Source organism: Camelus dromedarius, chromosome X (genome assembly GCF_036321535.1).
Source record: "Camelus dromedarius isolate mCamDro1 chromosome X, mCamDro1.pat, whole genome shotgun sequence".
Classification (NCBI taxonomy): domain Eukaryota; kingdom Metazoa; phylum Chordata; class Mammalia; order Artiodactyla; family Camelidae; genus Camelus; species Camelus dromedarius.
The window spans coordinates 42422613-42449056 of record NC_087472.1 but is presented as its reverse complement, the minus strand read 5'-3'; the positions used below and the strand labels follow the sequence as shown (position 1 = coordinate 42449056).

Genomic DNA, 26444 nt, shown 5'->3' with positions numbered 1-26444 from the left:
GACAAATACAAATTTCTCGATATACTGGATAGGCAATGACCAAACATAGAAGTAGACAAACTAAGCATTCAAAAATTTGACTTTTTTTCTTCAGATGCAAGGAGAGGTTAAGCTAATATTAAATACTATCTCAACAATCTGAACAATAGTGACAAATCCTAGCTACACTGACCATGCCAGAAATCAGAAATGCTAATAACTGACAGAAAGGTCCCTTACACTTGTTTTAACTATGACACAGATATGGAATAATATAACAACATCAATGCTCTCAAATGTTAATTTTAGAGAAATGGATAAAAAAAAGTGGTAGATCCATACAATATGTAAGATTACTCAGCCATAAAAAAAGAATGAAATACTGAAATATGCCACAACATGGATGTCCCTTGAAAACATAGGGCTAAGTCAAAGAAACCAGGCACCTATTGTATAATTTGGGAGGGTTAAGGGGAAAATGAGGAGTGACTGATTAATGTGGTACAGAATTTTTCTGACAGGGTACAAACAGTTTCTGAAATTAGATCTTGATCGTGACTGCAACTCCACAAACACACAAAAAACAGAAGGGTGAACAGGGTGGTATGTAAATTACACCACAACAAAGCTGTCATTTAACAAAAAAAAAATTGTGCTTTCCCATCCCTTTAGCATAACCTCCAGGTATTGTGCTTTCCCTGTATTCTATTTTCCAGTCTACCTCCCTCACCTCCTTTCGCATCCCTGTCCCCCCAAAGACTTAAGTGAAATATGACAATGATGTAAGTAAAGGACAGCAATTGAACAAGTGGCCACTGAGAGGCGCAGTCTCCATTTTGAAAGACCTAATGAGTTCGAACAAAACTTCAAAGAGCCGCAGCCTGAAGAGAAGCAGCCAAGGAGCAGAGGTCGCTCGTGACTAACTTTCCTTTTGGTGGGCTAGGATTTTTGCCTTCAGGGCAAAACTATCAAGCCCAAAAGCAAAGCGACTTCTGTGGGGCCAATCCGGCTTTGGTACAACCAGGAAGTCTCCTTACCGCCTACGTCACAATTGGAACTACTCAGTCCCATGGTTCCACGTCTCACGTCACCACGTCGCCAATTCCCAGACTGCCCCTCTCCGGCAGTTGAGCCCAAGCCACACTTCGCCGCGGCCGCCCCGCCGCCACTGCCGCCATCGCCGCCATTGCCGCTACCGCCGCCGCCGCCGCCGCCGCCACCGCCGCCACCGCCGCTACCGCCGCCGCCGCCGCCGCCGCCGCTGCCACCGCCGCCACCGCCGTCAGATGGACGCCATCGGCTTTGCCATGAACAAAATCAACGAAATACCACAGTTCCCTGAGGGGTTCAGAATCGAAGCCAGCAAGAACCAGTACGATGCCAGTAAAATGTTCATTGGTGGAATCTCCCGCAGTATCAGTAAGCAAGCTCTCTTCGAATACTTGAAGCAATTTGGTGAGATCCTCGATTTTATTATTAAAATCCATCCCGACACTGGAATCACCAGAGGGTTTGGATTTGTGCTTTTCAAAGATAATGCCACCATTGAAAAGGTGCTCCAAGTTACAGAGCACAAAGTGGATGGCAAAAAGATCGATCTGAAGCGGGCTAAAGCCCTGGAATCGAAGTTCCCTTACAAAAAAGTTTTCGTTGGGGGGTTGAACCCTCAGCTGTCTGAAGAAAAAATCCGAGAATACTTTGAGGCATTTGGCGTGATCGAGAGTATCGAGCTTCCGGTGTGTCCAAGAACAAAGGAAAGACGAGCTTTCTGTTTTATCACCTATACTGATGAGACACCAGTCAAGAAGCTGTTAGAAACCAGGTACCATCTAGTTGGCTCCGGGCGGTGTGAGGTTAAAATTGCATTCTCGAGAAAACAGGCGAAGGCAAAATACAAGGCAGAAAGAGATGGTCTATTTACCAGGCTAGGCAACCGCTGGGGAGGAACAGGCTCCCAGGCAAACCCAAATCCTTGCGGAAGAAATCCAGATCGTTACAGCGCAAATCCAGATCCTTGCGGAATAAATCCAAATCCTTGCGGAATAAATCCAAATCCTTGCGCAGTAAACCCAGATCCTTGCGGAATAAATCCAGTTCCTTACGGAGCAAACCCAGATCCTTGCGGAATAAATCCAGTTCCTTACGGAGCAAACCCAGATCCTTGCGGAATAAATCCAGTTCCTTACGGAGCAAACCCAGATCCTTGCGGAATAAATCCAGTTCCTTACGGAGCAAACCCAGATCCTTGCGGAATAAATCCAGTTCCTTACGGAGCAAATCCAAATCCCTGCGGGATCAATCCAAATCCTTGTGGAATAAATCCAGATCTTCATGGAATAAATGCAGATCCTCGCAGAGTGAATCCAGATCCTTGCGGAATAAATCCAAGTCCTTTCGGAATAAATCCAAATCTTTTTGGAATAAATCCAAATCCTTGGGGAGCAATTGCAAGTCCTTGTGGAGCAAGCCCAAATGCTTTTGGAGCAAGCCCAAATGTTTTCGGGGCAGTGGGAGGAGGCAGAAGCCCTTCTACGGTGTTTGTTCCTGTTCCCTTCTCTGCCAATAATGAAGGGTTTAATTTTTCTGATCAGATGTATGGTAATGTCCACAATCCCTACAATGATCAGCCAGTTTTTAATACCTATGGTGGAGAATATTTTCCTGGCTGTACCAGTGGGCCACAGGCGTTTGGAAATGCATTTACTAATTACAATGTACAAATCAACCAAGCGGCTCCCTATGGTAGTGGTTACCAGGGAATTTATCAGCCTTTCTGAAGATGACAAATGAAGCCACCGCCAGAGAACAACAGTGCTCTCCAAGGAAAAGTTACGTTACTGAATTAAGAAATGACTGTCGAGTAAGATGTTGATACTGACTTTCCACCTGCTTCCAGCTGTTCAGAAGAATCAGTTTTTTTGCCCCCATAACCTTTTGACATTGGAGCAACAAGAAGATAACACAAGGATTTGAGACTTTTATGGAAGTTAATGTTTTCTCAAAAATAAATGTTTACTAGTTTAATATGCAACTCTGTAGTGGCTTCTGTTTTTGTGTTGGTGTTTTTGTTTGTTTTGGTTTTTTGGTGAGGGGAGTGGGGGAATTTGGGGTCTTTTTTTTTTTTGGTCTAGGGTGGTTTTTGTTTGTTTTGGTTTTTTGGTGAGGGGAGTGGGGTAATTTGGGGTCTTTTTTTTTTTTTTTTTTTTTGGTCTAGGGTGGTAGTTTTGGATTAGAGCTATCCACTCAGACAAAGTTTCCCTTTAGATTTGCTATTCAATCAGGTCCTTCTTACATTCATTCAACAAATATTAAAAGTTATTCTAAGCCAGAAAGTGTATTCAGTGCAGGAGATTCAGAATCAGTTCCAATCTTAAAAGGCAGAAGTAAACCAAGAGGGGGAGGGCATATAGCTCAAGCGGCAGAGTGCATGGGTCCTGGGTTTACCTCCTCTAAAAATAAATAAACCTAATTACCTTCCCCCAACACACACCAAAAACAAACAGAAAAGACCCAAGTAAAATAAAATGCTGGCTTAAAAAAATGTTTTTTAAAAAAAGAAGTAAACCAAGAAACACAATACAGTGTGGTAAGTCCTAGATAAGGTTTTGTGAAGGATGATACGGTATTACAGACACAGGGCATCTAAAACAGGTCTTGAAAGGGAGTGGTCCAAGGGGGTGCTCAGTGCGTAGGCCTTTGCCAATGGACTGTGCTAAGAAGAAAGAGAATGCCAAGCAGACACGCAAAGGCATCCAAGCAGGAAGTTAGCACGCACTTTTGGAAGAGGGCAAAGAGACTTTTTGAGGGTGGAAACAACATCTGTGTGGAAAATAAGGGAAAGGAGGTGGGAGGAGAGGCTTGATTCTTCCTGCCAGAAATGAATGCAAGGCACATATGTAATTTCAAATCTTCTAAGAACCACATTTTTTTTAAAAAAGCAAAAAGAAAATGAAATTCATTTTAATAATCAACCGCATTTAATATAACCAAAATGTCATTTGAACATGTAATCAAGATCATAATTATTAATAAGACCTGTTACATCATTGCTTTGGTACTAAGTCCTCAAAATCTAGTGTAAATCTTTACTTTTACAGCACATCTCAGTTGAGACTAGCTACATTTCAAGTGCTCAACACGTGTGGCTAGTGGCTATCAAAGAGGCCAGTGCAGACCTAAATCACAAAGGACCTACATTACATGCTGGGGGGTTGAATTCTACCTTTAAGTCAGTAAGGCGAAATAGGATTTAAAACAGGAGTGCATGAAACAGCAAACTTCTAGTACAGGCCTACCACTGAGCTCCATGCTAGGATTTGAAAATCAATGAGACGCAATTTCTGCCTTCAGGTAATTCATTGTCAAGAAGGAAAAACAGACAGGTAGCCAAGATTCCAGTGGGACTAAATTTAAAATGTGAGGAGGAAGTCAATTTTACTTAGAAAGAATTGTATGTATTTACTTTCCTTATTAGAATGCAAATATATGGAGGCCAAACATATTGCACTCTTTTGTATTCTCCTTAGCACGCAGCCAACTAGACAGCTAGATAGTAAACTAGAGCCGCAGCACGTAGTAGGAACTTAAAAACAAATACTGAATGATGACACAGGAGCAAAACTGAGAAGTATATCTACCACCATGAATAAGAGGAAGAAACAGGAGAAGGCGACGTAAAGGAAACATGAGGTGGTAATTTTTATTTTTAGTAGGAAATGTTTATTATTTCAATATCTGAGCAAGCTGTATTGCTTTGATGGTGAGGGAACTTTAAATATATAATATGGAAACATACTTTGTTAAAAATATGAAGATTAAATGGAATAATAGATGTGACACTGCTTTGAAAACTTGAAATAACTGCACAGAAATCAGGTATTTTATACATACACACACACACACACACACACCAGAATAGGCTTGCAATGGAGATTTTGATGCATATCGCCCTTTGGTACTAAAGTATATCAAACCTCCGTCTGAAAATATCAGGGGCTCAATCAACTGAGTTAATTTAAATATTGTTCCACATAATGTTTGATAATGTTTATTTTCGTTTTAGGAAACACTATAAAAACAGGTGTGATGTGTTGCCACAAAGTAAAAGAGAATCCTCAGGTAAACTAATAAAGAAATTCACCAATTAAATGGTATTGTTTAATAGTTGAAATCGTGAGTCTGTTTGTATTCGGACAAAAGACAAATGTACCAATGCCTCTGGCAGAAAGTATTCAGGAGGAACCGGCTTTATTTTACCAGAGTTAACTCGATGAAGCTAGATGATTTTTTCTTAAAAGCTTTGGTTTCTGCTCCCCCTGAGAATTAACTTGTCTATTGAACCAGACAAAATGTAGGTATATCCACACTGGGCTGTTTGAACTAAGGAATTAAACTAAATAAAGTTTCAGCCAATTTCAGAATTAGTGTGGCAGATGTTTGGATATTTCAGTTTTGTTCTGTATTGATATTTCAGTTTTAGAAACTATGTAAGCTTATTTTTTCCAGTTCCAGTTGGTTCATTTGTTGATTTAGGTTAAAGAAAAATCAGTAGAAAAAAAGTAAGGTTTGGTTCAGATTTCAGCCTATTAGATAAGTTCAACAAATTAGTTTAAATTCATTATTTTTCTTGGGGGGGGCTCATGATCAGTTCAAGGATGTTATTTTAGTTGTTAGAAATTAGATTATGCAATGTTGTCAGTTATGTCAAATCAACTCTTTCACAGTGGTCCAATCAACCCTCAGACAGTCATGCATGTGTTATATATATATATATATATATATATATATATATATATATATATATATATATATATATATATATATATATTAGATGCTGTCTTAAAAAATAAAGATATGAAAGTCCCAGTTCAAAAGGGTTTGTTATTATTCTTAGGACAATGGCTGCATCATATTTTCATCAGGCCTGGATTGACTGTAGAAATGCATGTGTAGTAACAACTGTATGCCCTAATGGTCAACCAAAACTGAAACATCCAAGTTTAAATTCCTGACATTAGAAATGGATATTCTAGTAAGACGAGTTATGAGTCAACTTTATTCTTCTCAGAGTTTGTATGCTGTTGGTGTCTACATATCCATATTTGGAGAAACTAGATTCCTCAGAAGAAGAGAAAATAGGATTGTAAGAAAAAATTTTAAGGGGGCTGGGTTATTATAGAGAAAAAGTGCCTGGGGCATAATTCAATATACCCTTTCACATTCTGAATAGCTCCTAAAGGAGAGCAAGGCTGGATGGCAGTTTCTAAGATGAGTCAAGCCAGAGTCTACAGTTTTGTTTTGCAGGAAAAAGACGTGTAAAATGATGTCACGACACTGTAATTAATTCCAAATACACATTATCTATGGACCTAGTGGAATCCCCATCTCTGAATGTACTTAGAGATCAAACTCCACCAAATCTGATTGTCTTTGGTCTAAATCCATGGTTCTCAAACCTGACTTGTCATAAGAATTCCGTAGAAGGTGCTAGGAAAAAAAAAAAAAATCCTGCACTCTACGTCTCCTGGAAAACTTTATTCAGTAGGTCTGGTTTGGAACCAGGAATCTGTTTTGTAAAACTCCTCACATGGACTCTAATGATGAACCAGATATGAGCACCATGGAGATAATGAAATAGAAGTCCAAGATCAAGATGCTGGCAGATTTCATATCTGGCACTGGCTTCCTGGTTCATAACTGGCTATTTTTTGCTGTACTAATCCCACTCCTGAGCGCTCTGCCAAACACCTCCCAAAGGCCCCACCTTCAAATCGCATCAACACTGGGGACTGGGTTTCAACAGATGAACTTGAGGGGAGGGGGTACATTCAATCTATGGCAGGGACCTTTGAACCTTCAGATTTGTAATTCTGTGATGAGTGTCACACGAAGAGCTCATTCAAAACTAGGGCTTTATGATTACAGGATTAATATTCACACATGAACCAGTCAGTTTTTACTTCATACATACCCTCAAAGATCCTCAACTGTGTAAGACAGCATCGGTTAAAAATTTTTATAGTAGTCCTTGAAGCATATTTCGATTGAATTTAAGTTATATGAAAGAAGATCAAACATCTATTTTCAGAGAAGCAGAGGAGACCCCCACTGTGTCAACTAGCAGGGTTCCTGCTAGTTAACACACTATGAGACGTTAGTATTGTAAGGCATGCAGTATTTTTGAAAAAGATGGACCTTGGGGATGGAATTGAATTTAGAAAATAGTAAAACTTCTAATTTATGGGATAAATTACATTTTCTATAAATTGTCTCTCTTTTTTTCCTTTCCCCTAATCCATTAAATTTTTCGCTTGCTAATTCCACGATCTGTATTCTTACAAATACATGGTAAATCTTCCCAATTGTCTGCTGTGAAGCTAGCCCTGAAGTAGACTGGATTCCATAATTTATGTTAATGATTGCTTAGAATCCTTTTGCGTGATACATGGCTTTCAAGCACCCCTTCTATAGCCAAGAGTCCAAGTACAAGTTGTGACTAAATGTTTGCCACCTCTAGAAATATGTCCTGGCCAAAAGCCCATACTCACACTATGGAAGGGAGGTCTGATGTGATGATACTTGAGATGAATGTAGTTGGTTGCCTGAGCTGATAAAAATCCCTTAATATCCATTTATTCAGTATAATACGTTTTAAGATCACTGTTGACATTGAAAGACAGCAACTGATAGGTGTTAATTAATTCCTCTCCATTTACACTTTTCCATAATCTGCAACATTCCTTCTCACATGCAGGAATGTGTAAAAGGGGGACTTTTGTAAATAATAGCTGTCAATTTTGCTAGCTATAGTCCTTGCCATAAAACTATATAATTCATTGGTCTGCAAAAGAACTATAATATGAAATATATTAAAGGATCTATATAAATGCAAATATAACAAAAAATACAATAAATTTTTATGGATTTTGAGTCTTAAATATAAGTAAAAGCTCCATAGACTGCTAGACACAGTCTGATAAAATGTCAAAATGGTTCCCTAAGGGAAATCAGAATGATGTTCCAGAATACCATTTTTAATAGCCCCCACTGTTCTTTGATACTCCCTGATTTGCTTGGGGGAAAGCTTGTCACAGAAGTGCTAAAAAGGCACCTAAAAAAATAAAACCAGAAGAAGATATTGCTGAAAGGGAAAAGATACATGGTAGCTGTCTCCAGAATTTTTCTGCTGAAATTCACTTTTGTGATTACCTTTAAACAGTAACATGAACACACAGGACTTCTAACTGATTCATTAAAACCCTAATAAAGTTTTCATTTGAAAAAGAAGTAACTACTGCCACATAGTATTTATAGATTACTGTAAGGTCAACATCTTTGGAGAAAACGAACCAGCTAATAGCCATCAGTACTCCCTACGTAGATGATTTATTTCTCCCATACAGAGGGAAAGAAAGATTTGAGTAATTTTCCTAGCCCTTGGAGGCAATCAGGGACAATACTGAAATCTGTTTGCGACTCCTTATATCAAGCAGTAGAGCAGTTTGATTAGTTTCCCCTGTTCTCACAATCTTAAAAAACAACCAAAAACACCAGAAAAGCAAAAACCAAAATACAACAGTGAGAATAAAAATTTTAGTAACTACCATATTCCAAGTACTACCTATTTGCCTAACCCAAACTAGATGTTTGTATGTGTTATCTTATTTAGTTTAACCTTCGCAATGAGTTGTGGAAAAAATAGATAATTGTTTATATCATATAAATATGGAAGCCATAGTTACCTGTGTATGAAAACACAGCAAGTCAGTGGCAGACTCAGACAGTGAATGCGGTTCTTTCTAATTCTCCAGGGTCTGTACGCTTTTTACTAGATGGCACTGCCTCTCTTAGCAGAACATCAGGTGCCAACTAAGATAGACCAACATTTTCAAAGTCTTCTAAGAAAAAAAAAAGTATTCAAGCACAGATAAGAATAAAGTTCAGAAACACAGATTACACACAAAGTGGTTAGGACGTGAGGTGAGCCGGCAGTGGTAACAAGTGTAAAAATAAATGGAAGAACAAAAGACGGCTTTGAAATGTAGATAAAGGATACATTTTCAGATTGTGGAACGGCCATGACACTCAGTTTTTCTATGAAAAAGAATTAGCCAAATTTCAAGAAAAAAAAGATGATACAATACTTCTGATGTTTGGTCCTGAATGCTCAACTGACCCAAAATATACTGTAGAAAACCGTGTCGGGTTGGGACCAAAAAAAGGAGGGAAGAGGGGACAACAATGAAATTAGGGTTAAAAGGACTAAAAATCATTCTTTCGTCTGGTGTCAGGAAGCTTCATCTTTAAGCTTTGTCAAATATTATTTTCAAATATCCCCAAGATATAAATGGGAAATGGAGAGCAAGTTTGTGAAAAATTGAAGAGAGATAGCAAACTGAACTCTATTTCTTGATGTTGCACTTGGGAAACATTCCTAACTCTGATATATTTATGCTCTTTATTGAATTATCTTTACCTTTTGGCTCTGTCGTAAGATAATGAGGTTAAAAATGCTAGAATAATGTCATCGCCAACTATACCAGCTTATGTGTTACTCCTAACTGGTATCCCCACCTATTTATCAAGAGGTAACTCTTAAGCCACACAATCTGTGTTAACATTAAGCTGGATCCAAAGCTAGGAATTTTTTGGCTACGGATTTTTCTTTCAAACAGTACTTCCACTAACGTGGGCCCATGTGCCTGTATGTGTGTCTAAAAAGCTTCAGGACATACTTGAAGTTTGCAAGCAGAAGTTGGATTAGATGAAGTTTCCTCGGTGAAATACACAACAAACACACACACACACACACACACAATTGTCAGGAGAGGCTTGTTTTAGAAGCTAGAGACAGAGTGAATTACAATCCCGGAACAGGGACTCAGAAGTCTCTTAAGACAATAACTACTATCAGCTAATGTCTTTAGAGAAAGCCTTCTCCCACAAACTCTGCTAAGACAGAAGAGGGGAAATGCTATCACAACAAAACAGGGACTTATTGAAACTGAAATACTCCTTCTGCCACTGAGTCACCTTGGAAATAACAAATGAAGTAGATGGAGGGGAAAAAAACCATATTTGTGTGTATCCTACGTGAACGGATATATGGCAGGGCAGAGAAAGATGCGTTGTCTGTATATACATATTCACAAAGACAATCTTTCCAAAAGGACTTCTGAACTCTAGAGAGCCTGCGCAAGCAATTGCTATAATAAAGGAAAAATTCATATTCTTGAAAATTAACTGAAAAAAGAGACTTGTTTTTAATCCACCTACAATGTGCTGTCTCCAAAGTCAATGTCCTATTTGAGGTTATCAGGAAAAAAGTATTATCTGTTTCTGTTGCTTTAGAGAGTACCATATGAGAAATAAACCAGGGAGATTCAGGTAGGAAATGAGAATCTGAGCACGTTTTACATTCAGAAAACAATATTGCAATACAAGGAGCGTTAGACACTATAGCGCAGTAAAAGAAACTGAGCCCAAACTTAGCTATGTGACTTTTCATACACGATAGGAGCAAAGATGAATGTTTGAGGTATGAGGGAAATGTGCACAATTAATTACATGCTACAATTCGGGTCTCTATTGAAGATAACCTCTGAAGTATACTTCACATAAAAATGTTGATTCTCCATTAACACTATTTTAAACAGTCATCACAGGGATCCATTATTAACCTTCCAATATTTTATTTGGTGGTCACGACAGTGATGGCAGAGGGCACCTACACGATGTCTATGGCTTGCAGCTACAAATGTCACTGCCAGCACCCTCAAGACATTTGGTCATTTGTTCAGTCTTTAGTAAGTGACTTCTGTAAACAGAGTTCTGGACTAGGGGTTTGTGTGGGTGTGAGAGAGAGAGAGAGAGAGAGAGAGAGAGGGAGAGTGTGTGTGTGTGTGTGTGTGTGTAGGAAGAAAGAAATTTAATAGCCAGGGAACCGAAGCTTAGTTCCCACTGGTGGGAAGATTACAATTTAGCTGGAGAGAAAGCACACCCACAGAGGCACCCTAACAGTATGATTAAAATGAATTCATCACTGAATTACAAACCATGGAAGAAGTATCCATTATCATAATAAGAAATCGATAAATAAACACATAAATAAACAGATGAACAGTGGACTAATAATCCGTGATAAAGCTGCAAGGACTGCTACAGTCAGAAAAATCATCATTTGCAGCCACCATAGTAAAGATTGATTGAGGCAAAAATTATCAATGGACATTAAATCTGGAGGGGCCAGCTTGATCAGACAGGCGTAGGATATTTTCATGGCCTTAAAATGTCTTCCCACAGATTGCTTATTACTTGCAAGAAAAAAAAAATAGTAACTATACCACTGAGAAATTACCGACACTTCATCTACATGATAAAATTAACATCACTGATAATGTGCAGATGTACACCGTGTGTCTAGGGATGTGACACTCCAGGAAGGACACATCATTTATGTAGTATTCCACCCCAGGGTGTATAACCTGAATCTAATCATCAGGGAACGAGAGGCAAGCTCAAAATGAAGAACATTATTATTTTTAAAGCTCTGCATGCTTCAAAGCCGTAAACATCTTAAAAGACAAAGAAAGGCTGAACAATTGTTCCCAACTAAAAATATATGATTGGGTAAAGTGAACATAGTAAGAATACGGATGGCAGATGAGGAAAGGAACATCCTCATTCTTAGTAAATACAGACTGAAGTATTTATTCATTTATTTTTATTGATGTATAGTTGATGTATAATATTGTGTTGGTTTCTGATGTAATGATTACCAAAGGGGAAAGGGAATGGGGGAGGGATAAATTAGGAGTTTGGGATTAGCAGATACAAACTCCTGTATATAAAATGCATAAACAACACAGCCTTACTGTATAACCCAGGGAAATAGACTAAAGTATTTAGGAATGAAGGGGTAGAGAGGTATAATGTTTGCAACTTACTTTCCAGTGGTTCAGAAAATGTGTGTGTGTGTGTGTGTGTGAGAGGGGAAGCCAGGGAGGCAAAGCAAGTGAGGCAACTGTTAATACACGAATCTGGTAAAGGGTACGGGTTCATTATACTATTCTTGGAACTTATCTCAAAGTTTGAAATTACTTCCAAATAAAAGTAAAAAGTGAGTGAACTTATTGCCCCTCTTTTCCCTCTCCCCAACACATACACACAAAGTGTTGATTTAGATTATTTTTATATATTCTATAATTTATTTGGTTGCAAGCCTGCATTCATCCAGAAACCTAAGCCAGAAACTTGGAAAATTTTATTTCACTTGTCCTTTAGCACTATCAGCAAATCTATCACCCAGAGAATTTACCTTGCTTCTGTAGACAATGACAATAGTATTAATATCTCTGTTTTCCCTGAATCAACTTAAAAATATGTAATCCATTTAAAATACCAACAAATTTTTTTAGCTAGACATGCTGCTTCAAGAGTTCATATGGAAAAATTAACAAATAATAATCAGAAAAAAAAACTGAAAAAAGAAGAGCAAGCAGGAGAAACCAACCCTACCAGGTATTAAAAATTAATATAAAGCCCCAAAATAAAACACAGTCGTGTTGTTACAAGACTTGACTGACAGATCAATGCAGCAGAATAGAAATGCAGAAGTTAAGCCAATGCATAGTGACATGGAAAAATATAGAATAAACAAATTAACAGTGGTTAAATGCAAAATGGGAGGTAGGAACTAGGTACAGGAGCAGAAGAGAGACTTTTCACTCTGTTTATACTTGTTCATCTTTAAGCCATGTGAATCTTTTTATGGAATCCAATTAATTAAGTGTAAAAATTAAAACAAAAACAAAACATCCATTTTGTTAAAGTTACTGAATTTGTAATTGTGCCAGAGCGATACAGAAGCCAACTCTTTTCATGCGTTTAGGCACAGGACTCTTCTGACTTCAAACCAAATTGTACAAGAAGAAATGAGTGGCTGCACATTCAGGGTCATATTGCAAAGAGCATCATCTGACAGTTGGTTTAAATATATTCAACACCCAGAGCCATCTAAAGGGATCTAACTTTGATGTTACCTTCCCTAAGGCCAAACAAAGGAAGGGGCTTTTGATCGTGTTATATGGAATATAAATTCTCTAACAGCATTGCATTAAAATCACAATAAGTCGAATGCTTAGAAATCCTTGAATGTCCATAACCCTTTAAGACATCCATGAGACATTTACAGGTGGGGAAGGCCTGGCAGTCAACAGACCACCTACTGAAATTGATTATAATATATATCCCATGTCATATATATATGCAAAAAGTTTATTTCTTTCTCTGACAGTTACTTCTTTATAGAAGATGCTTTGGGTTAAGAGGATAGACAAACCATATAACCGAGAGTCTAAGGGATGCCAGTTGAAAATATTAGAAACCTCAATTATTTGATTATACGACTAACTTTAGGTTGCTTAGGATTAACCAGAGCCAAATCAACTGCAAAGGTGTCAATCACCCTACCACTATGACATGGAGGGGCTGATATTCTGTATTTCACATCACAGCACGGGGATTCAGTTTTTAGATAACATACTTCCAAGCTTAACATTGCCTTCCCAGTAATGTGCACAATCTAGACGACAGCAGAGAGGGTCACTGGTTTAATCATCTCATTCCATAAAATCTGGTGATCACATATGACATGCACTGGGATTGCTGAATGGGAAAGGACTCAAGGCTGAGTCTATCCTATGGCCAGTTATTATTAGCGATCCACCTTCTGAAAGTTAGTGAAGCAGAGAAACCTTCCTCAGAAATCAAGTGCAGTTTTTAACTCCTGCTGCTTTAAACCATGACATAGATTTTTATATTTTCTTATAAAATTATGTTTTCCCAAAACTTAAGTACTTAAGAAATCAAAAAAAATCACTAATACGAATCATCAAAGCAAATCTTCTTAGTTCTCACCCAACTGGTCATCTTCCAACATTGTAAAATGTAAATAGAGTATATCAACAGATGTTATGTGTGGCGAAAAAGTCCCCAAAGATGTTAATTGCCACATCAGAGAGTGATATACATATTTAATATTTTCATCCAGCTACAACTCAGTTGGCTTTTTGAATAACACTTCTTGACATTTATTTTGAGGAGCTTTCTCCTCCTACTGCTGAGTTTTTTTCATGGTGATAAAGTTATTCAAATTCTTCCTCTTGATTTTATTTTCCATTTACTGTGTTTCCCTCTGAGGCATAGTTGAGGCTTAGGATGTTGCCTTATTTAGTCGTTGTTAGAGGCGGGATTCTGGGATGTCTCCCTATGAGTTGAGCCTTTGTACAGTGTCCTCCCCTTGGGAGCTGGCAGGACTTACGACTTTCTTCTAGTCAACAAAGGATGGTATAGGACTCTCTTCACTATGTAGTGCCATATGGCAACGGGGTTATGTGACTTTATGTGAGAGTGTATTTTAGCTGATGAGAATGAGGTATTTTCCTGCTGGCTTTGAAGAAACAGACTGCCATGTTGTGAGCGGGCATGTGAACAGGCAAGGTGACAAGGAACTACCGGGTCCTCTAGGAGCTAAATGTGACCTCCAGCAGATGGCAAGCAAGAAAGTAGAGACCTTCGTCCTGTAATTGCAAGGAACAGATTTCTGCCGATTCTAGTACCAATTCCAATGGGTGGTGGGGATTTCCCACACCACCAAGCAATTCTCTGACACTAGCTGGGTGTCCTACACTCCTATTCAATTCCAACACTATTTCCCTGGAGATAGCATCAGATTCCACAGGGGAAGGGCTCAGTCCCACAAGACTGCCCCCACTTCAGATGCCAATTCCAAGTCCAGGTTATCACCTGTGCTTCTGACCCACTGGCTATAAACCAGAGGTTCCCATGCCCCCCTCCTTAGGTTCGATTAATTTGCTAGAGCGGCTGACAGAACTCAGAGAAACATTTTACTTACTAGATCATTACCAGTTTCTTATCAATGGGTATAACTCAGGAACAGCCAGATGGAAGAGACGCATAGGGCTAGGCGTGGGGAAAGGGCACGTGTCTTCTCTGAACACACCACTCTCTCCAAATCTTCATGCGTTCACCAACCCAGAAGCTCTCTGAATCCTATCCTTTTAAATTTCTTTGGAGGCTTCATTACATATGTTTGACTGAGTAAGCCATTGGCCATTGTGATTGAACTCAATCTGTAGGCCCTTCCTCCTCCCAGAAGGTCAGGCGCTGGGACTGAAAGTTCCAACCCTCTAATAACATGGTAGGTTCTCCTGGCAACCAGCTTCTATTCTTAGCTTCTTTCTAAAAGTCACCAGCATAACAAAAGATACCTTCTTGGCTCTCACCGCTTAGAAAATTCCAAGGGTTTTAGGAGCTCTGTGCCAGGAACAGTGGGTAGAGATCCAACATATTTTTTTCAAATTATAAATCATAATATCACAGCCCGTTTCCTCCAGAAATGAACACAGCCTGGTCAACACCTAGAGTGCAGCCTTGTGAGATCCTGAGATCTCTGATCCTTTGGCTGAACAGAGATATTCTGACTTAGTTTGGGGCATATCAAGATTCCTGAATCATGAAAACTGTTGGGAAAATAAATAAATGTTATTTTTAAGCCACTAAGTTGGTGGTAATTTGTTAAGCAGTGTATAAAATCAATAAACAAAAACCTCAATTAAATAGAGTTGGGAGACCGGCAGGGGGAGCTCTCATGTCCTGAGAGATAGTGGAGCCTAACAGGAAGAGGCAAGAATCCTTTCCCTGGCAAGGACTCAATGAAAAGCCATGGACTCTTTGTTTACTAGAGTCTTCCCAACTTCCATTTCCTCTCTATAAAAGCTTCGCCTTCTCTTCCTGTGTGAGGACTTGCACATGGCTCACCATTGTTGCAGACCCTGAATGACAATTCTCTGCTGATCCTAAATAAACCTATCTTTGCTGGAAAAATATCTGGTAGTCTATTAGTTTCAGGTCAACCAATAATAAAAAACTAACACAGTCACTGAATTCTCACTTCTAAGAAATTTTCATTCTTCCAGTCAATGAAGTCTCACTTCTAAGAACTTCTTCTTAAATAACAGGAAGATGGGTAGAATATTCCCCAAGGTTCTAAATGGTCAACACCTAAGACAATCTCAAAATCAGTTTACTCAGACATAGCAATGAGGCAGGATTGTTTTCAGTGGGGCTTACGGATTACCTTTATTTTACAGTCACATTTCATATATCATATGGCGAAAACTAGAGCTTTGGAAACATGTGAAACAGAGAAGAGGGTTAATGCAGGATTTGTCAACATGGGCTCCTGGACTATCTGCATCTGTATCACTTGAGTGCTTTTTAAAAATGTGAAGTCCCAGGCCCTTTCTCAGACCTACTAGATGTGAAATTCTGGGGCTCAGAAATCTACACTTTTAACAAGTTCCCCAGAAAAGATTTCTGCATACAATTTTGAGAACATATGAGTTAGCACTGGTTTTCAAGCCTGGCTGTCCATTAGATAGACCTAGAGAGCTTTTAAAAAGTATTGATCCCTCGACTTCTCTCAATTAATAGAAACTCCCTTGTACTGGGGCCAGGCATAGGCAGATGTAAAATCGCCCGCGTGCTTCTTTGAGGAGCCATGGTCGAGAATCACTGCTTCAATAGGAATACCGATTCAGAGCCTGCCGATCCGGATGAAGTGAGGTAATGGTTACATAAATATCAGGTACGCTGACTTCTCCTTCACCTCAGAGTTTGTGCTGAAGAGAAGAAGGAAGATGAAAACCTCAAGATACAGACTGATACAGAGAAAGTACCCTCAGGAAAATCGAACAGAGAAGACAAGCTAGAATTACTGTTAGATGCCTTTGACTCTAACCTTAGTGTTCCTCTTTCAGACATCATTTCTGTCTCCTCTCCTCAAGTCTCCCATCTATATAGTCCATTTATACAGCATACTAACTTTGATTCTCTTACATACAATAGTTCTTTCTCTCAAGTTGCTATTGTCCATTTCACGTTATAAGGGCATCTAATTTATAAAAGGTTTTACTTCATGCACTGTTTGTCCGAGGTATTTGGTGGTGGGGGGTGTTGGCATGGGTGGCGGCATTAATCATACTGGTAAGGGGCAAGCTGGATAATCTAACCAAGGTAATCTGTCAGGGGTGAGCCACAGAGTGATCTTAGAGTGAAAAATAAGTATTTCTACTGTGGATAGTTATAAAGTTAAATATCCATGTATATGCAATTTATGCTCACTTGTTAGTATGCCTTTGCTGTTACCTTCTTAGCCTTGAAACTGCTTGAGATCAGGCTCCCACATCTTGGATAAGATCCTAAGTCTTCAACAAGATCCACATGAATGTAGACTTTTACATGCTTTTTGATGATGACTTTCTTTTAAATTAAACTCTACCTGGTATATCTTATCTTTCTTTTTCCTAATGGTCTTACTTGTAAACAGTAGGATTCATTGTATTCTCTCTCTCTCTCTCTCTCTTTTTTTTTTTTTTTCTTCCATTTTTGAGGAAAAAAACCTCAGGATCTGCAACAGTTAATTGCATTAGGCCAAGAAGAAACTGGCATTCAGCTAAGGGGTTCAGAATGTACTCCACACATCTGCATAGATTTTTCTTTAACTTCCTAATCATTTTATTACATCTTGCTGTTGCTAAAGTCTCCATCATGCCAGCCACTGTTTTGTAATAATTTGATCCTAATGTTTAGTTGATGGCGATTCACCTAAGCAAACTCCTTGCTCTGATGGAGACATGACTTTGTAGGATAGGAAATTTTCTTTAGCCTTTTATTCTAGTCTAGTCTCCTGCACTTGGTGTATTTGCTTTATAGCAACGTCCTAATTCCACAATTGACATGACTACTTGTTTGAGGTCAGACACCATCCCTGACTTGGTCTGGATCCAACCTTCTTGGCACCTCCCTGGAAATGAATCTAAGGCAATTACTACTAAGGAAGAAGGGCGACACTTTAACTAAGGTCTAAGACTTCTGTATTTTAATTATCTATCACACAAATTCTCCATGGATAAACACGGACTAGCCCATGAGAAATATATATTCTACTTTGTTTCTTATGTTTAATGAAGTCTTGCCACACTTCCAGTTACCACTGCTTCTTGTTGACCTTATCAGTTAATACTGGGTAAAAATTAGTATCAGTTCATGCAGAACTGTTGTCTTTCTTTTCCCCAAAACTTAATTTGTAGTCCTAGTTTGTCCGTATGTAATGGTTTAATGCCTTTTATGTATAAACCTTAAAAGGTCCATGTTTCATTTTCTCTCTTTTTTTCTGAAAACCATCTATGAACATTTGATATGATGGTAGTGACACAAAAACTCTATGCTTTACTTCAGCTATATTTCATTAGGTGATTTAACATTATTTTTCTTTTCTTTTCTTTTCTTTTTTTTTTTTTTGCACATTGGAATTAGCATCCTGAAGAGGCAAATCTTGTTAAATCTTGTGTTAGTTAATATTTACCTTTCCTGCATCCTGTTAAGCTAGATTTGAGAGCCCTCCTGTACTCTGATGGGGGTAGAACCTGCATCTCAGTTCCAAGTGAATACTCATTTTAACCTGAGTTAACCATTATCTATTATATCAAAAAGGGCATCTTCATTCAGGATCTTCCCTTAAGGGGATAAATCTCTGCCTTGTCTGCAATAATAGGGAAACAGATTGTTATGATACAAATTGGGATAATGATAGGGATGATTAAAATAGGGATAAAACATAATATAAATGAATAAAACATAAATATATATTATAAAAATAAGATAGAAGTAAATTAAAAATAGGGATAAAAAATAATAGGGATACAAATTGTTGTAAGTGTGTTCAGATAACCTAGTGCCATCATATGACCGGGGGAAGGATGACCAAGGGTTTCTACCCACCAATAAGCACAATTAGACGCACCTGACCTACATGTGCCAGGCCTGAACAGTATTACCAGGGGTTTATCAGAATTAACTATACAAAGAAATGGTACATCCCAGGCCTAGTCAGGGGCAAAAATGGCACTCTTAGTGACCTGTGCTTGTCTCGCCTGAAAGCTGCAGTGCCTGAGTTTGGGTTATCATGAGTGTTCAAGGCACCTTCTCCTTAATTCAGGCAGAATAAAGGTTCAAGTCCAGTATATGTAAAATGGGTAAACAATCCTGTGTTTCATTTGTCACTAGTGTGGAGTTTAGAACACTGGGATTTATTGGGGGGTAATTCTAAAATCAAAGTGATAATCACATATCTGAGAAAGTGCAGAAGAAGATTACCCTGATAACAGGATGATTGCCTAGATAATATTTTGAGGCTTTTCTTGACAGTGATTAAAGTGATATGTGAAATTCCTTTAGGGAGCATATAGAGCACATTCCTTGGCTATAAAAGAAGTCTATATACCACTTAATCACTGTGCACTTACAGCAAATAAGTCCTAGTCAGGGAGGAAGTAAGAAGAAATGAAGCATAGAGATATGGAAGCATATTTTGGAAAATGTATTTTGATCCCATGGAAAAATAGGTAATAAGTAGATTGCTTGCTATGACGATATTACAGTTAAATCTGGATGCTTTTAATCTCACAAGTAGGATGCAAACATACACACCCCTGGTTTTACTCTTTCATGAGTTATTCATTCTTTAAGTCTCCTGAAACAAGGCGAGAACAGTTTTATAGTTAGAGAACCTGCCCTCTCCTGTGTGATATTTATCATCTATAGAACCAACTACCTTCAGCAGAATGAATTGGTATCTCATCTTTAAAAATGCATTGTGACTTATAAAACAAGATCAGTGAAATGTGGTTTACTGCCACTGCTGAAAGTCATAAAATGCCACTTCAATATGGTCTAAATAGTAGAACATTTTATAATAACTTAAACCCCTTTTTCTCATTTTAAGAGCAAAAATAACTTAGCAAGGCATCAGAGAAAAGTTTAAAAACCTGAAGGTCAAAGTTCAAATTTATATTTCTGCTTTTATTCATAAAAAGATATCCATCTTTACAGTTATTGCACACTCTAATTTTTCCTATCCATAGGCAATGAAATGCCACAGAAAATAGAATGCTGGTAAAAACAAACACCTCAACATTTACTGGAACGATGTTACTTGGAGGCAAGTAAGAACCAAAAGCAGAAAGAGAAACTAGTCAGAAATTTAAACCATACCTCTGGGCTATGACAAGTAACTTTATTCATGGCATACTGGATTGGCCTTTTCAATGTCCTTAGCAAATGAAGGTACATCAACTGAGTCTATCAACGCTGAAGGAATTTAGTAAATGAGAGGATTGAAGATACCAGAGTCATAGGACAAGGTCCAATTTAATCAGGGATTTTACAACTCATTTCCACTTAAAAAAACAAAACAAAACAAAACAAAACAAAACAAAACAAAACAAAACAAAACACCTCTTTGTTCCTTGACTGTCATTCTATTAACTTTTATAATTCAAAGAATATGCCATTTCTGCTTATTAAATTATAGGGCTAAGGAGAGTGATACAGTATGAGCAGTCCATTTTGGAAGATGCATATAAATCTGCCATTTCATTTCTAGTTGAAGTCTCTGTTTTGGGTTCTGTTTTAAAAGTGGCTACCCCATCCTCAATGGTTCTGTTTTAAAGATGGCTACCCCATCCTCGACTGCTGTACACAAAGCCAGTCAGTCTGCTGCTGCTTTCCTGGTGTCTACAAATGGCCTTAGTACTCTGAAATTATAGTCAAGAAGTTTTGGGTGTATTCTTGTTTTGATTACCCTACTTTAGCCCACAGTACCAAAGTTGCTTTGAGATCTTTGCTGCCATCTCATCACATATATTTTGCTTAATGGAACTGTGTCATGATAAATGATGCTATCATTATTTTATATATTGTAGACATACCTCTATTGTCATACGACACTGGAGGAATAACCATCTCTTCCACCTCTTCCTATCAGTGGTTAACAGGCTCTGTAAAATTTTGTAGGAAAAAATTAGTACCGCTGTTTCCACAGCAACTGAAATGCATGTCTCAAAAAGGGGTCACCCATAAAAGACGATCTGTGGGGTCAAGGCAAGTTTACATTGAACTCAGGACCAGTCCAAGGCAGAAAAAGGAAATGGACAGTAGGAAGTTTTTATGTGGTTTCCCCCTACACACTTTGCAACATCCTTCTCTCCACCCTTCCTCCACTCTGCCTGACAGCTACACTCTGTCCTTTTACTGTTCCCTATCCCTCATCATCACCCCGCACGTTTTGCTATAACAAAAGCTGAGAACCGACCCATCCCAGGATTTTTCATATTTCCTCTTCCCCTCAAAACATAGAGAACTCCATGTTCTCTTACTAGGGGCCCTGCTTCTTAAAAAGTTGAGATTATCCCAGTGGGCCTATTCTCATCACAGGAGCTCTTAAAAGCTGAGAACTTTCTCCAGCTGATAGCAGGAGAGTTAGAGAAAAACAAGTGAAATTTGAACCATGAGAAGGACTTGGCCACTGTTAGTTTTAAGACAGAGGGGCTAATCAACAGATAACTGGATAAAGAAGATATGGTATATATACACAGTGGAATGCTACTCAGCTATAAAAAAGAATAAAATAATGCCATTTGCAGCAACATACATGGACCTGGAGATTATCGTACTAAGTGAAGTAAGTCAGAAAGAGAAAGACAGATACCATATGATATCTCTTATATGTGAAATCTAAAATATGACACAGGGTGGGTGGGTAATAGCTCAGTAATAGAGCACGTGCTTAACATGCATGAGGTCCTGGGTTCAATCCCCAGTACTTCCATTAAAAAAATGACACAAATGAATTTATTTATAGAATGGAAATGGACTCACAGACACTAGAACACAAACTTACAGTTATCAAAAGAGGAAGGGGATGGGCGAGGGGAGGGATAAACTAGGAGTCTGGGATTAGCAGATACAAACTATTATATATAAAATAGACAATAAGGTCCTACTGTATAGCACAGGGAACTATACTCAATATCCTGTAATAAACCATAATGGAAAAAAACATGAAAAAGAATGTTTATATATATATGTATAACTGAATCACTTTGCTGTACACCAGAAACTAACACAATATTGTAAATCAACTATACTTCAATTAAAAAAAAAAAAGATGGAGGGGGCTATGGAGAAGGAATGCAAACCTTCAGGAAGTAAGAGAGGATCCCAGCTAACAACCAGAAAGAGAATGGGGACCTCAGTCCTCCAACTGTGAGGAAATGAATGTGACCAACAATCTGAATAAGCCTGGAAGTAGACTTTTCCCCAGAACCTCCAGATAAGATCTCAACCCAGTGGAAACCTGGATTTCAGTCTTGTGAGACCCTCAGCAGACAATCACTTGCCCTTTGCTGGACTTCTGATCTACAGACTATGAGGTAATAAGTTTGTGCTGCTTTCAGCTACTATATTTGTGATAATTTGTTATGTGCAATATGAAACTAACACAAAGGGTGACTTAGCTAAACTAATCCTCATCAATATGTTTACCTGGTTAATATGTGATCTCTCTCAGAAACACAATGTCTAAATATACTTGAAATTCCTATGTTGCAAAGATGCATTAATCAAACTCAAAAGCACAGTGTCAAGAATGGCATTATGAATATAATAAAAGTAAAATTCAGAGCAAAATGTATTAAAGGAGATAAGGAGGGCCATTTTCTAGTGATATGAGCTATAATCAATAATGAAGATATGACATTATTAAAATGTATATGTCTATAGCCGATCCCTAAAGAATGAGCCCAAGCATATGAATTAGAAACTTCAGATGGGGACTGGACTTCAGATCACACCACAGAGGCATCCATCTCCTCTACCTTTGAATAAGGTCAGTCTTGCCTAGATGCAAACTCAGGGAGACAGCTCATGATTGGAAAATGAATCAGCACTGAAAAGAGAATGACTACCTGTAAATCAACATGCCCAAGACTGTGGAAACAGATGCACCACAGTTAATTTACAATGTATTTCAAATCATTTGCACAGCGCACCTAAATTCGCAGAGGCTAGCTAGAATCCCATGAAAGAATCTTTCTTCACACCTGGAGACCGCAGAGTATCAAGTAATATTGATTTCATTGGCAGAAACTTTCGTGGCTCTTTAGAGGTGATATGCAGCTTTGCTTAACTCCAAGAATTTCAAAATCAGCAAAAAATGAAAGCAAAATGTAACAGCCACGCAAAGAGAAACTGGACTGACCCCGAGGAGGTAAACAGTTTGGGGTAGTAGAAAGAATATTCTAGTTCTTGTATCTATGTAAGCTTAATCAAGCTACTTCAATTCCTGAGATCCCAGTCTCCCTATCAGTGAAAATGAGAAGGTTGAAGTAAATAACGTAAAAGTGCTCTCTTTTATTTCACATTCCTGCGGAAGGGCAGTGGACCTCAGACTCTTGCCCATCAAGTGTGCCAGAGACTTCTTTCCCCTACAGATACCTATTCTCAAGAGCATTAGAGAATCCATCTGAGAAATCTTCCCAGCTGGCTACATATTGTATTGACATGGCCAACTGGCCAACTTCCCTTTTTTTTTTCACTTTATTGGGGGGGGTGGCGGGAATTAGGTCTTTATTTATTTTACTGGAGGGACTGGGAATTGAACCCAGGACCCTGTGCATGCTAAGCATGCACTCTACCACTGAGCTATACCCTCCCCCTGACATGGGCAACTTCTTAACATGGCATTCAGTGTATTTACAATGCCCCAACATGTATTCACAGCATTATTTATAGAGAGATAGAGAGAGAGAGAGAGAGAGAGAGAGAGAGAGATAGATAGATAGATAAAATTACATATGTCAGCTAAAAAAATTGCACAACCTAAAAGCTAAGAGTTATGTTTTATTTGGGGGACTTTCTGAGAACTTGAACCAGCAAGGCAGCCTCTCAGATCACCTTAAGAGACTGCTCCAAAGAGGCAGGGGAGAGGCCAGGATATATAGGAGTTTTTGCCACAAAGACCAGATAGTCAGAACATCAAAAGATGACTATTAATTAAAGAAAACCAGATATCTCAAGTTAAGAATTTAGCGCTTTTCTATGCCTGGGAAGGTGCAAAGTTCTGGGCTCATTGAAATCCCTTCTTTGATATGCACCTGGCTATCTGGGGCCAGTATCCTGTACTCTCCCATCCTAAGTCCCCTCAGGGGGCACCACTTGGGGTGGCAGCAGAAGCCGGGCTGCCTGCTTGTCTGCATCCTGAGTCCCCTCCGCTCACTGTTAGGGGTGGCGGTAGCAGCTGGTGACTTGATGGCCACAGCATCCTTTGTTTACTGATATCGCTGGCAATATTTTTCATTCACACATATACAAAATTATATATATATATATATATATATATATATATATATATATAAAACATTATAAACTTATATATAATATACATATAACCACTTGTTACACCAGATCATTTGCTGTTTCCTAAACATATGCCTTGCCTCTTTGACTTTACTTATGCCCTTACCCAAAGCCCAATTCTTTATCTGTAAAATTTTACACATCCCTCATTTTCTAGGTCAAATATCAGCTCCTTTATGAAACCTTTGCCAACTCTTAAGAGAAACACTCGGGAGCTTTCCAAAGTTAAAGCTGAGGTTCACTTTCCAGGCCGATGCAAGATTTTCAAGATCCCTTTTGTAAGTGAAACATGTGTTTGTTCATTTATTTATTTGCCAGGTCCTAGGGCAGGGATGGACTAGCAACTGCTGGTGGGCACCAGCCCACAGATTTACTTGTTTGGCCAGTACATTTTCTTAAGAATCTGAATTTGACTGCCTTCAGGAAGGCATTTCCTTCTCCTGGTGGCCGCAGGCCCCACCACTCAACAGTGGTCTTTTACTACGCTTCAAACACACATGCTATCTTCCTGGGCTCTAAGAGCATTCCTCAGCCCATTTTCTTTTATTTTTTTAAGGCTGCCACCAGCCACAGTCGCTCTTGGATCGTCTACCCCCAAGTCTGATTGTGGAGTAGAATGCAATTTCCATAATTATAAATGCACGTTCAGAGCCCCCTGTTAAAATGGTTCCACTATTTGTAATAGGGGAACAGCTGGGGGTAACAAATTAAGGGACATAGAGATTAACCAGTTCCCCCTCCAAATCACATCCTTCTCTCAAACCTCCCGAAGTTTTATTATTTACTGCCCTCCTGGAGAAAGAAGTAGTGTTTAACCTTGCCTACTTCTGATCCAAGCATTATTTCAAATGACATTTCCTTTTATTAGCGAGACAACCTACCTACCATCTTCTAGTTTATTTTCCTTCTACACAAACAAGAAAACTACATCATAAAGGTAACTGCTAAAATGACTATAAAGTTTTTGTTCCCTTTTGAACAAAAACTAACAGAAGAAACTACAGCACGTCACTCAGCTTTCAACTACTCGGATTCAGTATTTGTTCCATTAAAACTATGACCCACAACTCTTTATTTCTATTTTCTTTTTGAGACTCACTCTCACATTCTGCCAGGGTTTCAGGATTTGCACAGCCCAGCGGTAATGATCTAAGAACGTTTTCATTCTCTTCTCTGCTGTCCCCCAAAAGGCTGTGATATGTCACGTTAGACAAACTTCACTAACAGAGTAGCATTCTTTTCTGCTCAAAGGAGTTTAACCTAGTGCAGATTAAGAAGTGGGAGATTTGAATTCCAGCAAGAAACACTCATGCCACACTTCTTTAAGAGACTGTTTTGTTTTGTTTCTGTTTCGTATGCTGCTTTTTAATGGTGACTTTCTGCTAGCATTTTCTTAAGAAACAAAGATTTGTGTTTGCCGAGTTCACTCTAGTCCCCAGGCAGTCAGCATCTCTCCCACCGCCAAATGCAGAAAACTGCTTGTCTTCTCCTGAGCAGAGCTGCGTGTAATTAAAATTTGGCAAAGGCAGAGCAGGTGTCACAAGGATCTGCTCAACTTAACACTACTGTGAATTGCAGCTAGTTGGATAAAATTGTTGGCAGAAGGATACTTTCTTTTTTAACTCTGGCAAGACTGCAAGTTGGGGTGACATGGAGGTGATACCTTAGATTCTTAGGAGGATTTCCATACCTAAGGAGGCCACAAAGCCCTCCATCCCCATGAATAATTGAAGCACATGTGTAGTTAACTCTAGGAAAAGACTGAAGGGGCCAGCTTGGCATCCTCTCACTTCCTCATTACCAGTATTCGTTCCTCTCTCCTTTTCCCCATTCCAAGTTCCCATGCTATATGATGTTTTTATCAGCTTAGCTAAAAATTTATTGGTAGCAAATTAAGGCAAGATCCCCTCTGATGGATTATTTCCTTTTAAATAGCTTAAAGCCTTAAGTGTGGTAGACTCTAGGCATTAGAGCAGGCAGAGAGCTAGATGTGAGCAGAGAAAGGGGGGCACCGGCCAAATGGCAGGAAACCATACAACTTGTGAACAACGGGGTCCTTGGGCAGACAGAGGAAAGCAAGAACCTCCAGACTGATAAGAAATCACACATTTTGGTGACAAGTGGCC

The 26444-nt window shown here is 38.8% G+C and overlaps 1 protein-coding gene across 1 annotated transcript; it reads left to right on the top strand.

Annotated features, from left to right (window-relative positions):
• The first annotated feature begins 1286 nt into the window (after positions 1–1286).
• Positions 1287–2756, top strand: LOC105085531 (heterogeneous nuclear ribonucleoprotein D-like). Its single transcript, XM_064483181.1, has one exon. It carries the CDS (start codon positions 1287–1289, stop codon positions 2754–2756), a length of 1470 nt encoding a protein of 489 aa, XP_064339251.1.
• The last annotated feature ends 23688 nt before the right edge of the window (positions 2757–26444 follow it).

Bases quoted from the DNA above. Each gene is read 5' to 3' on its own strand.
- LOC105085531 (XM_064483181.1), top strand. From the start codon at position 1,287: ATGAACAAAATCAACGAAATACCACAGTTCCCTGAGGGGTTCAGAATC.